At 45.6% G+C, this 12,682-nt stretch overlaps 1 protein-coding gene across 1 annotated transcript in view; it reads right to left on the bottom strand.

The window, feature by feature from the left end:
* Positions 1-1,197: 1,197 nt before the first annotated feature.
* KDM5C (lysine demethylase 5C) overlaps positions 1,198-12,682 on the bottom strand; it is a 22,368-nt gene continuing 10,883 nt past the window's right edge. The window contains exons 12-28 of the mRNA XM_015818088.1: positions 12,455-12,680; positions 11,435-11,597; positions 11,229-11,348; positions 10,836-11,030; positions 10,566-10,747; positions 9,548-9,672; positions 9,006-9,153; positions 8,642-8,738; positions 8,157-8,515; positions 7,890-8,028; positions 7,618-7,797; positions 7,396-7,536; positions 6,495-7,031; positions 4,715-4,772; positions 3,621-3,820; positions 1,765-1,968; positions 1,198-1,646 (exon numbers count right to left, since the gene is read on the bottom strand). Of these exons, the coding sequence (XP_015673574.1) occupies positions 1,638-1,646; positions 1,765-1,968; positions 3,621-3,820; positions 4,715-4,772; positions 6,495-7,031; positions 7,396-7,536; positions 7,618-7,797; positions 7,890-8,028; positions 8,157-8,515; positions 8,642-8,738; positions 9,006-9,153; positions 9,548-9,672; positions 10,566-10,747; positions 10,836-11,030; positions 11,229-11,348; positions 11,435-11,597; positions 12,455-12,680 (3,083 nt within the window). The 3' untranslated portion in view covers positions 1,198-1,637. The remainder of the gene's footprint in view (positions 1,647-1,764; positions 1,969-3,620; positions 3,821-4,714; positions 4,773-6,494; positions 7,032-7,395; positions 7,537-7,617; positions 7,798-7,889; positions 8,029-8,156; positions 8,516-8,641; positions 8,739-9,005; positions 9,154-9,547; positions 9,673-10,565; positions 10,748-10,835; positions 11,031-11,228; positions 11,349-11,434; positions 11,598-12,454; positions 12,681-12,682) is intronic.

Genomic DNA, 12,682 nt, shown 5'->3' on the forward strand with positions numbered 1-12,682 from the left:
CTTGTCCAAGGTGTGTATTCAACTACCTTCAGTATAATAATGCTTTCTACAAATATACAGAAAATGCCACTTTTTATAAGTCATACATTTTAGCTCAAACTTTTATATTAAAATTAAGAAATCGTGGTTAAATAATATGTAGCCCATTCGATATTAACAGTTTCTCCTTTAATTATCATGAACCCTCTGATCACCTTTGCTTAGCATATCTTTAAAGGTGCATTCTCCAAAAAGATTCTTAAATTCCTCTGGAATGAAACTGACAGAATTCAGGTTCTACTCACTTGCCTTATCATATTTCTACTTTTTTGTCTTCACCTACTGGTCCTACTACTTCTCTGGATGTTTTTTTTTCCTGTTTGTTTGTTTCTGAAATATTTCAGGAAATTTTATTACATTTCACTGGTCTGAAAGATTTGTTCCTAATATTCTTAGCTTTTTGTCATTGGCAATATATTATTTTTGCAAGAATTGCAATTCTCTGATTATGTGTATCTAACAATTGGAGAAAACAAAATATAATTATCTACAACAACGATTAGTAATGTGAAAGAACCATTTCACACTACACCTCACTGAGAACCATGATACAAAAATTCAGGTTTGAAACAAGGAAACAGATACTCAGGGCTTCTCGTTACTCTAGGGTCATGCTCCTACATAGTAGGAAATTAGAAAACAAGCTACAGTACTGACAATATGTGGTGTGAAACTGGGCATGCTCACAACTGCCACCAGCAACTCTAACTGACCAGGTCGTCTTTATCCCAAGATCCAAGTAAATTTGTTAACCTCCAAAGTTTAATAATAAAAAAATCATAATACAATAAAATAACACACCCCTCCCTACCCCCAACATCCCACCCTTCTCTGCTGGAGAAAATAAAGGAAAACACTAAAAAGAGAAAGACAAAAGGTTTTTTAGTGTCAGAGCCTGAGGCAGTAGAGGGGCCCATGATTTGGGGGTGGGACGATGAGGGTGGAGTAGTGGCTGGAGTGGAACTAAAATATTCCTTGCCTTTTCCACCACCCTACAGAATAAAGTGGTTACCACAATTCCTATAAAACCCAACAGGTACCGGGAGGAGGATAGGGGTGTCTAGGGAGAGCTGCCCCTCTGTGCAACAGGAGGTGCTGTCCCTGCAGTATCCAGGGAATGCTGGTACAAAAAGGAGGACACTCTCCTCTCGAGAGAGAGAGAGAGAGAGCGCCCCCCTCCACTCCTTTCACTGCCTGAAGCGAGGAGCCGGGCATAAGTCCCGGCACATTCTACCACCCGTGCCGGATCTCTGCAAGGCTTCAATCCTTACAGCAACACGGTGATACCCTCAGCTGCTTCTGCCAAAGAGAACGCGGGCCCTGCTCGTTGGTGACCCCTGCAACGCCTCCCCTTTCTGCAGTTATCGACAATACAAAAGGAGGAAAAAGAAAATAAAATATTACATCATCTGAAAAATAGTCTGATGCAGGGCCAGTGCCAAGTCCTGGGGAGTGGGGGGAGATGCAGCCACAACTTCTAGGGCCGGGCGCCTCCCCATGCAGAGTGCTAGTCAAGCCAACTGAGTGACCTGGGGCTGCCAGAGTCCCTTACAGTACAGTATAGTCCAGGAAGGAGAAATCCAGGCATCTTCTAGCCGTCACAACTGCTAGGGAAGACAATTATTACAACACGTTAGGAACTAGGTCAGTCTGTTACAAAAAAAACCCCTACCTGCCCTGTAAACACCCCCAGACAACTTGGTGGCATCTTTCCTCTTCACTTACTCCGACTCCATTGTGGCTACAGTCTGTGCCTGCTGCAGGGGGACCGCCACCTTGGGACAGCACCGCGTCTGCCCCCCGGATCTTCTTTGGCTCTAATTCCTCCTTAGGCAGGACTGGGCCGTCACCACGCTCTGTCTTGCGTTTCCGCCGTCGCTCTGAGTCTCGGCCTCGCCCGCGGGTGGCACGCCGCTCTGCTTGCTCCAGCTGGAAAAAGACAAGAGCTCAGGGACTGAAAACTAGGCCTACACTTTTAACACACATATGTGGCATCATGTGGATGAATCTTACGAACACAATAATGTGGCTAAAAGGCATAATTACATACCCGGGGTATTTTTTTTGCCATAATTACGTATTTCTGACCATCCTAGTTGCAGTTCTTGAATAGGGGGAGAGTATTGAAGATGCAACCCCCCCCCCGTCACAAAATGCTGAAGAAAGAAAGCTTCTATAAGCAGAAGAGGTTTTGCTCATTTCCCATCCTCATTTACTGAGGGCTTTAATACTCCCCAGTATATAAGAACACAACAACAAAAATCTGTGAACGTACAGAGACACGTATCATAGCGACTGCTTGGTGTGGAATAAGGCAGTTCTCGACTCACAACCGTGACCGAACCCAGAATTTCTGCTGCTAAGCAATTGTTAAGTGAATCACTGCAGCTGTTAAATCAGTAATACGGTTGTGACGTGAATCTGGCTTCCCTGTGGACTTTGCTTGTCAGACGGTCGCAAAAGGGGATCACGTGACCCTGGGACACTCCCAACGGTCCTAAATACGTGCCACTTGCCCAGCGTCTGAATTTTGATCACGCAATCATGGGGATGCTGCAACCGCGATGGTCGCAAGTGAAACAAATAGCCGTGTGTCACTTTTTTCAGTGCTATTGTAACTCCGAACGGTCAGTAAACAAATGGTTGTAAGTTGAGGACTACCTGTGCAGTTAGAAAAAGCAAAGGGTGAAGATGCTGTAATTTTGGCTTTCTTTGATGTTCCAAAGATAACAACTGCTGCAGTTGCTGAAAAATGTGGGGGGAAAATCTTAAAAATTCCAAGTTTTGAAAAAATGACCCACTTGAAAGACATTGAAATAATAGAAAATACTTGTAGCTCGGGTTTTAGATTTTGGCTGTGGTTTGTTCTCCAAGCTTGTTTCAATATAATTCAATATAATTTCTGAACGTTTCGTTACCAAACTAGGTTAATATCATCAGCAGGATTTTATTGTCCTTGTCAAGACATTTATAAGCTAAGGAGAATAGGACAAGAAAATCCTGCTGATGATATTAACCTAGTTTGGTAACAAAACATTCAGAAATTATACTGAATTATATTGAAACAAGTTTGGAGAACAAACCACAGCCCAAATCCCTAAGACATTTTTCACATTAGCTGTTAGCATAGGAATCATCCCCTTTCATCTTGTATATCTCAATAAACTTTCACCAAGTCCTCCATACAGATAATAAAACTTTTCAATCAAATGATTTCAACATGGGTAACTGATGAAAAAAAAATCTGCATTCAGATTTCCTGACTTGTACCTCTATCTCTTACTATAAGCTGTCACACAGGAAGGGGAAAAAAAAAAAGTCATTTCTGTAGTTGACCGTCACTGTTTTGTGTTAAAGCCGCACACATATTTACCCTTTCCTGTGTGATACCAACTTTCAAAGAATCTTAAAATCTGACTCGGCTCCTGCGATACTAACAAACGTGGCATATTTTGTGGCTAAAAATGCTTCCCTAGCCTTTTTTATTAGAGGCAGCCTTAACACATTCACGAAGAAGACGTGGAAACCCACACAAATGAGAACAACTCAGAGTATCTGCTGACCGTCAGACTGATACTCACATCCAGTAGCTGCTGGAATTTGTGAAGTTGGGGAGCACAAGCAGCCTGCAGCAAGCGCCAAATGCTCTGGCTCTCATCTAGCGTCACCTCGAGAAGATCCCCTTCCATTAGCAGCTCTTCCAAAGGTAGGCGGACGGCATCTGCCAGCTCTAGGACAGGGCCTTGCAGCTGTGGCAGGTAAGAACAAAGCATCTCCAGGTCTGCAAGGGAAGCATAAAGGTTGTAAAGAAAACAGCCCCATTTCCTTATTTTTAATCACCGAACAGGGAATTTATCTTCCCACAAACAGCTGGTAGACAAGTCTTAACCCAAAGTGATGAGATGGAGTAGAACAGGGGTGTCAAACTCAATTTCATTGAGGGCCACATCAGCATTGCGGTTGCCCTCAGGGGGCCGGGTGGGTGTGGCCAGGGTGGATGCGGCCTGCTGAGTGGGCGTGGATGGAGTGGGGATGGCCTACTGGGTGGGTGTGGCCAGCTCTACATCGTTCGCATCAAGGGTGCCTGTGGGGGCCTGGGCAGGAGTGGGACAGATCTGAGGGTCTCTGGCAGAAGGGGGTGGGACCAGGGCAAGTGCCAAGGCATGGTCCACTGGAGAAGCCTCACTGTTCCTCTCAGGCCATGCCGGGGGGGGCTGGATGGTGGTGCGGGCTGCCCGGACCCCTGGGAGCAGAGGTCAAATGCCCAGCCTGGCCCTTGAGCACCCGCGCCACCAAACCCAGCCCCACTTCCTCAAGGCTGCTGCTCAAGGGTCTCCTGGTTCCTCGCTGTTTCCAGACAGCCTTGTGGAGCTAAGACTGAATGCATTTCAGCATAGAGGGCCACCACAAAATTGTACATTGGCTCCCGGCCAGCCTGTGCCAGGGCCAAGGCAGCGGGGGCCGTTCCCTCACTGTTTCCAGGATGGCTTTGTGGGCCACATGAAACCACTTCGCGGGCTGCATCCAGCCCCCGGGCCTTGTGTTTGACATATCTGGAGTAGAAGAACAGTACTCAAGTCCATATTTCAACTCTCAGTATTTTCAAGAAAGTAAAGAAAACTGGCCAGAGTTACTTACTTAGACTTAACAACAAAGGACTCTACTAGACTAGTACCTGAGGCACAGGAGCTGTTCTTCTCTGGAGTTGTGGCATCTCCATTCTCTAAGGAAATCTGAGGGAAGGGAGGGAAGAAGTGTGAGGAGAAAGATTTTTAAGCCACAAATGCAATTTCCACATCATGCCCATCAAGACCTACACTGGCTCTTCAGCTAATGGCAGGGGCAGGGGCAGGGGCAATAGCTCTTGTCAAGATACACTTGGTTTTGCCAATGTAGAGTAACAAAAAACATTTACCACATTACACTTAATGGCAGTGACATCTCCGAGACTGATTGGCTGAGCCGCTATGATGTCAAGAAATACTCAGCTCCTTCAGAGACGAACACAGTGAGCAGCCTGGCTTCTTTGAGGAGGAAAGACCATAAAACTCTGAAGAAGTCACAAGACTTTGTATAACCTTGGGAAATGATATTAAGGCTACAAAAGTCTGGAAGTTTACAGAAAGGTTTGGGGATTAATAAATTATGATAAAAGAGAGCCAGTGTAGTATAGGCTTAAGGTGTCAGGCTAGATTACAGAAATGTAGGTTGCCAGGCATGTTCTCAGTACTATCTGCCTCACAAGATTGCTATTACGGGGAGAAAATAAAAAGAGTATTATACACGTCTTGTGCATACACGGAAAAGATGAGATATAAATCTAATAAAGAAACTGATCAGAGGAGACAAGAAAAATGGCCTGGCGTTTAAGAATATGAACTGTAGGTTAAGGGGGAAGAGTCAAGAAAGAGTGTTTAAAAGAAAGCAGAACCAAGTAGACAGTGCTCTTATTTGAAAAAAGAAAAAAAAGGGGGGAGAGAGAGAGAGAGAGAAAGAGAAAGAGAGAGAGAAGGAGAGGTCTGAGAAACAGGAAGTGCTGGATTTTGAGAAATTTTTGCCAATGGCAATTTCTATTATGAATGGAATAATGTGGACAGCACAGTGAAGGCAGAACAGCAAGATTGTGTGTCTGTGGGACCCATGTATGTTTACTGGCTTTATGAGCTCATCTAACTTGTTGAGCTGGGCAATTAGAGGTAGTCCTCAACTTACAAACCACAACTGAGCCCAAATTGTCTGCTGCTAAGCGAGACAATTGAGTTTTGCCTCATTTTATGACCTTTCCGGCCACATTGGTTAAGCGAATCACTGCAGCTGTTAAGTTAATTACAGAGTTCAGCGAACCTGGCTTCCCCCATTGACTTTGCTTGTCAGAAGTTTGCAAAAGGTGGGATCCTATGATCCCGGGACACTGCAACTGTCACAAATATGAGTCAGTTGTCAAGCGTCTGGATTTTAATCACATGACACATGGGGATGCTGCAGCAGCTGTGAGATAAAACAGTCAGAAGTCACTTTTTTCAGTGCCATTGTTAATTTCGAACAGTAACTAAATGAACTGTTGTAAGTCGAGGACTGCCTGTATAGAAATCAAATAAATAACTCCTAATTATTTGACCTTAAGTACAGATACATTGTTTTAGATTACAAGACAAAATGCAGGAGTGGTGAGAGAAATCTCTTCCTGACCTGGTTTCCCCTTACAATAAATGCTTTTGTAAAAGGAAATGAATAATTGCTTCAAATCTCTCTGGTTCTTTCATTAATGACTTTTCTCCCCCCCAAAAAAAACCCAAACGCAGCAGACAGGCAAACTTCTGCAAAGGATTCACATGGCAAGGCCCTGCCTCAAATTCTGTCCTCAAGAAACGTGTGCAGCAAAACCTGGCGTCGGCCTTACCTTCCCACTGGAGAGGACTAGTCAGGCCAGAGGAGAGCTCATCTCCTGCACTCACCTTTGTTTGTTCATTGCAGCTGCTCTCTTTGAGCGCACCTGCGTCCTTGGCCGAGTCCCCAAGCAGCCGTTGCCGTAGCTCAGCTAAACGTCCCAAGGCAGCAACTACATCGGAGGAGGCGAGGAGCTGGCGAGCGCGGTCCTGCCACATAATGGCACGCTCGGTCAAGCACTGCAGGGCTTCTCCCTCGGGCAGCCGGACCGGAAGTTTCTGCAGAGCCACCAGCAAAGCCAGGATGGTCTCCAGGCGGGGCCGGCGGGACCGCTGGCATAGAGGACACAGGAATTTGGCTTCCCACTCCCACCATGCCGGAGAAGGCCGAGGATTGCCCAGGCGAGGCCAAGCTGCACAGGTGGTGTGGAACCAGTCCTGACACAGTTCACACTGCAACATAGCAGGGCTGGGAAGCTGGGAACACACGCAGTACTGGATCCCGGAAGGACTATGCACGGACGGCACGGGCTTCTGGGAATTCGACTGGCGTAGGCGTAGGATCCCTGCTTTCTCCTTCTGCTCGCCTTCTTTGAAGACCAAGATCTGTCGACACAAGATGAACGATTGTGATTCTCTGGGCCCTTTTGACCCAACAAAGCATACGCTACTTTTTCTCTGGCTCGTTTCGTATTATATTCTTTTTATATTGTTTGGTGTATTGTGAGCTGCATGGCATTGAGTAAAATACACAACTCCCAAAAGCAATTAGCAATCACTGAGATTTGTAACCCTCATCTCCCAATTCTCCCATCTGCATGATTCTCCTAACACTAATTTTTCCTCTGTGTGTAGTTTTGCCTCAATCCTTTTCAGCCTTACAATAGTTCTTGCAAATTTTTTAGCTGAATTCTCTCCTCACCGGTACCTACAGCTACCTACCCCCACGGTTTCTCAGCCAGCTACTCACAACAGAGCCGGGGTCCCTGAGGTCCTGTGCGGAGAGGCCCAGTCTCTCTGTGTCAGAATTGTAGAGTCCTGGCTCCTTCTCCCGCTGCCATTTAGTGCGTTTGACGCTATCTGAGTCAGCATCAGCACACGGACACAGCACCTGACAGAAAGACATTGAAGAATGAAGCTTTTGCCTCCGAAGTGAGGCTTTTATCGCACCAGTTCAAAAAACACCCCTAACCTCAAGCAACGTATAACAGGAGTTCTTTTTGAGAAAGGTCTTGGAGGCCTTTTCCCGCCAGGAATGTGCAGTAACTACTTGTACTTCCAAGTGATGCAATTCCTCCAAGTGCACTGGCAAATCTCTACCCACAGCCACAAGGCCCTCCAGGTCGTCCAGGCAGGGATAATGGTCTCCGTTCTGTGAAGAGGACACAGCATAGACTGTAGTACTCTAGAGGTGAAGCAACAAGGTCAAGTTCCATTGCCCCAGGCCCAAAGACTACAACCCACCTGGATCTCCTCCACATCAGCAATCCAAGCCTGTGCTTTAGATAGTGCCTCCTTGAGCGACAGGATATTGGGTAAGTGCACCGGGATGTTCTCTGCCTCCTTGATGATGGCTTCCAGCGTAGCTGGCAAATGCTTCTGCCTGCAAGAAATCAGGGATGGGCAGGAATGACAAATAAATTGTCATGGGGCATCTCTATAAAGCAATGCCTGGCTAAATTGGGATGAACCCCCTCTAGGAGCCATAGACTCCCCACAACTTAAGCTTACCTAGCTTCCAGACACATTTGCGCTTTTTCCTCCCAACGCTGAGCAATAGTGAGCAACTCCTGCAACTCAGCCATCGCCTTATCCACAGCAGGACTAGGGGCAAGTCCACAGCCAGAGGTGATGAGTGCTCTCATGACAGATAGCATAACCTTATCCTGGGGTGAACGCAGAGTCTGCTTGACCTCTTCCAGCCAGACTGCCTGCTGCACCTGCCTCTCTAGCAGCTCCATCTCTGGCACCTCCACCCCCAATCGTGTTCCTTGTGCCAGTAGTTTGTGCAACTCTGGGGAATTGCCTGAAAGATCTTGTAGGGCCTCTTGCACTTCCACCTGGAAAGCTTCCACCTTCTCCAACACATCCTAGAAAAAGACACATGGCAATCACAGCCAAGCCACTTGTGCAACCAGTGTGCCACCCAGACATAGTACTAATTCCTCCCTTTATTGTGATCATCAATAATTGTACCATAACCCTCTGTTGCTCACCTGGACCTCCTTTATCTGGTGCATGACACAGGGCAAGTTTGTCATTTGCTCTAGGAAGGCACGTAATTCCTCTACTGTCATATGGACTGATGACTCCCTGTAAATTTAAGCAGGAAAAAAGTGGGGCATGTTTCATTATAATTCCAGAAAATAATCTGAAAAACAGCTTGACGTGAAAATACCAAACAGATAAAAAGAACACCATTAAACAGGAGAAAAGGCTTCCGGAAAAGGATAATTATCTCCCAGAAAACAAAAGGGCTGCCAAAGGCTTCAATGGGTGATTTAAACTGAGTGAAAGGATTCTGCGTGGCATCTTGTCTTATCAATACAACTCTACTTAAAACCGACTCTCTGCACTCACTCTGTTTCTTGGATACTTATCAGACCCAGGGCCTCTGAGACACACTTCTCCGCTTCACTCAGACAGGCCTTGAGCCGATGAAGAAGTTCATTCTCAGGAAAGTTCCTCTCACGTGCCTCCGATTCCAGGGCACGCAACTCCTCCAAGGCTGCAAAAAGCACAGAACATGGTGGCATCCAGACCCATCTGATTGGTCCAACTGTACCAGCTACTCTCAACTCCCTGGAAGAAGCAAGGCTCTTGAATTTTATCAAAGACAGTCATCTGGCCCTCAGTTGCTTCCTTATTCCTCCCATTCCAGACTCAGTAGTTCCTTTTCACCCAGAAGCCCCTTTCTAGGACTCAACGCTACTAACTCCATTCCAATTCTCCCAAGCATATGATCCATAAGGATTCAGGTTCTCCTCACAACATGCCTGAACAAATCTGATAGCAATTACACAGGGCCTCAAAGGGATATGTACATTTCCTCCACCAAGACCTCAGGGATTAACTTCTTAAAAGACCCCAGAATCAAGGAGCGGGAGGGTGGGACCACCTACTTCTCTTGCGTCCATCTTCCACTTCCAAAGCAATACGAACTTTGTTGGCCCATGTGTCAAAGCATTCAGCTCGGACCTTTAGTTTATGTAACATGGCTGGGAGTTCATCCAGAGTATACCGATACCTGAATGAGGAAGGACATTCAGAGCAGAAAAACGGTAAATGTACTTCAGTCAGGGCCACAAGCAATGCCTTCTCACAACACTGTCCTGTTTCCATATTGTATTAAGCTATACGGGTAGCCCTCAACTTACAATAGTCCATTTAGTGACCATTCAAAGTTACAAAGGGACTTAAAAAAGCGACTTATGACCATTTTTCACACTTACAACCATTGTAGCATCCTAATGGTCATGTGATCAAAATTCAGACGCTCAGCAACTGGTTCATATTTACGACGGTTGCAGTATCCTGAGATCATGTGATCCCCTTTTGTGACCTTCTGACCAGCAAAGCCAATGGGGAAGACAGATCCACTTAACTGTGCCCCTAACTTAACTGCAGTGATTCACTTTAACAACTGTGGCAAGAAAAGTCGTAAAATAGGGCAAAATTCACTTCACAACTCACTTAGCAATAGAAATTTTAGGCTCAATTGTGGTCATAAGATGAGGACTACCTATAGCTGGTTTCTCAAACAAACGTACATGAAAGAACCGCTAGAACAGCCCTTCCCAAATTACTCTGGACCAACTTGATTAGGGAGGAGGGTTCTCCTCAACTAGCCCATTATGAATAAATAAAGGAGGCTCCTGTGCTCAGGGTCTCCCAGTCTACTCATGTCTGAATGGCTGAAGACTACAACTGCCTCAGAATTTTATTCAGGATGGGAGACAAAATATACAAGGAAGATTGTTGTACTGTATTGTAAGTTCTAGTTCCTTATTTTTATGCTCCTACACATTTTAAGTCACCTGAAGTACCTTTTGGTGAAAGGCAGCCATATGAATTTAACCCAGTGACTATATTTTAACTTAAGGTGACTCATTCATGGAAGACCCCCACGTTTCTACTCACCTGAGGTACTGCCTGCTACTAGGGCACTTGCAGAGGTCATTGATGTGGTAAAGGCAGACAAGACAATTTGGACAATCGTTGCAAGCCAGCGCTGACAGAAAACAGGTTGTCTTGCATTTGTCACATTGGCGCTCATCATCTGGAAGCAACTCAAAAGCCTCTCGCTCTGCTTCAGTGATTCCCTGGGGCAGCAGAGAAAATTGATGAGCGGCTTGATCATGCCCAACTAATCCTGGCTTCCGACAGTATTCACTTGCCATATCGACCCACCTTGTCAAGGAGAGCCTTCCTCAATTTACGCTCCTCCTGGACCAAGATAAACATCTCCTTGTGTACAGCAGCCGCCAAGTTCAAGTCCAACTTTTCAGGGCAAGCAGCCATTTTGCAGATAAGCTCTTCGTGAGAGAAGACACAGTAACGGCGAAGGCGCCGATAGTGCTCAATGCACCGGCGACCAGCTGGCAACTGAGTATGAGGCAGAGGGGGGAAAAAAGAAATCTAGAAGTATATGAAGAATTTTGGTCCCACGCACAACTTTTACAGCTGAGAACTATGAGCTGCAAACCCGATTCTCCGCTTCGCACTCCTCTTCTGTGTTACCACTGTGGCCATTAAAGAATTATGAAAGCAAACATGAGAAATTCCTGCTGGTTATAAACTTACCCAGTCAGCAGTGCAAAAATTAACTGCTTCCGCGAAGTTGTAGCCCTGATTGAAGCCACTGTGATAAGCTCTAGGGAAGGTAATTACAAACTCTCCAGCACACTGATTGGTCCGGACGACCTACAGATGCAAAAGAGAAACAATGAGAGCAGGGACTATAATCTAGAGGAGAAAAAGGTACACCCAAGCATGTAAAGGTGACTCACAGGGACGCCATGAGCCATGAGTGTATTAGGGTTCATGAGTGTCACCAACTGGTGCAACAGGTCTGGCTGGCTTTCAAAAAGCTCTGGGGTCAGTTTCTTCATAACATCTTCCAAATGTTCAGCTGCAAAGGATGGGACCCCATACCAAGTCTTAGGTTCACCCCTAGAAAAATAAGCTTGTCAGAGAATACTGTCCAAAAAAGGGAGCGAAAACTGAAACACTGTCATTGGAAGATAACTGCTGGGATTATTCTTTCTGAACACTTTTTTTAACACTTTTATAGTCCCCTTAAGTCAAAAGGGAGCAAATATTTGCAATTCAAAACCATATTTAAAGGTCTCAAGGACTTGCCACCAAAATGCCAGCGATACAATCAGGGTCATTAAGGAACATAAATGCAATGCTGAAGAGCCACATACTTTAAAATGTCTAGTCATATACAAAATGTCATTAAATACAAACTTTACTTCACTAGTCTTCTCTTTCAATTTATTTTTCCTCTTGTACAAATAAAAAATGCAGTTTTGAATTCTAACTAGTTTAATGAACTGCTATGCTATTTCCATTTGTGGAAATTATCACTACAGGTAGTCCTTGACTTATGGCCACAACAGAGCCCAAAATTTCTCTCGATAAGCAAGACAGCTGTTTAAGGGAGCTTTTACGACTTTTCTTCTGTTAACAGACGTTAAGTGAATCATTAAGTTAGTAACACGACTGTTAAGTGAATCTGGCTTCCCCATTGACTTTGTCTGTTCGCAAAAGGGGATCACATGACCCTGGGACACTGCAACTGTCATAAATACAAGTCAGTTGCCAAGCGTCTGAATTTTGATCATGTGACCATGGGGATGCTGCAATGGTCGTTAAGTATGAAAAATGATCATAAGTCACTTTTTCCAGTCCTGTTGCAACTTCGGTCACTAAGCGAATTGTGGTAAGTCGAGGACTACCTGTACTTCACTATCAAAAAGTTGCTCCAGGTGGCAGATTTCTTTCCCTCCCTCCTGAAGTCTCACCAGTGGAGGTAGTTGATAGAGTAACTCCAGTGATCCTCGATGTGCCAGCAGAAAGCAGAGAACACCATGCCCACATACAGCCACGGCACCTTCATGCCCGAAATGTCAGCATTGATGTGGCACAGCACTGACTGCTTCAGCACTGGCATCACATTGAGGTTCCAGCCGCTGGCTGCATACTCCTGCAAGGCAAGGCGAAGGGTAAGAAAGACGGGGGGGGGGGGGGGG

This window comes from Protobothrops mucrosquamatus, unplaced genomic scaffold (assembly GCF_001527695.2).
Source record: "Protobothrops mucrosquamatus isolate PMUCROS unplaced genomic scaffold, P.Mucros_1.0 scaffold679, whole genome shotgun sequence".
Classification (NCBI taxonomy): Eukaryota; Metazoa; Chordata; class Lepidosauria; order Squamata; family Viperidae; genus Protobothrops; species Protobothrops mucrosquamatus.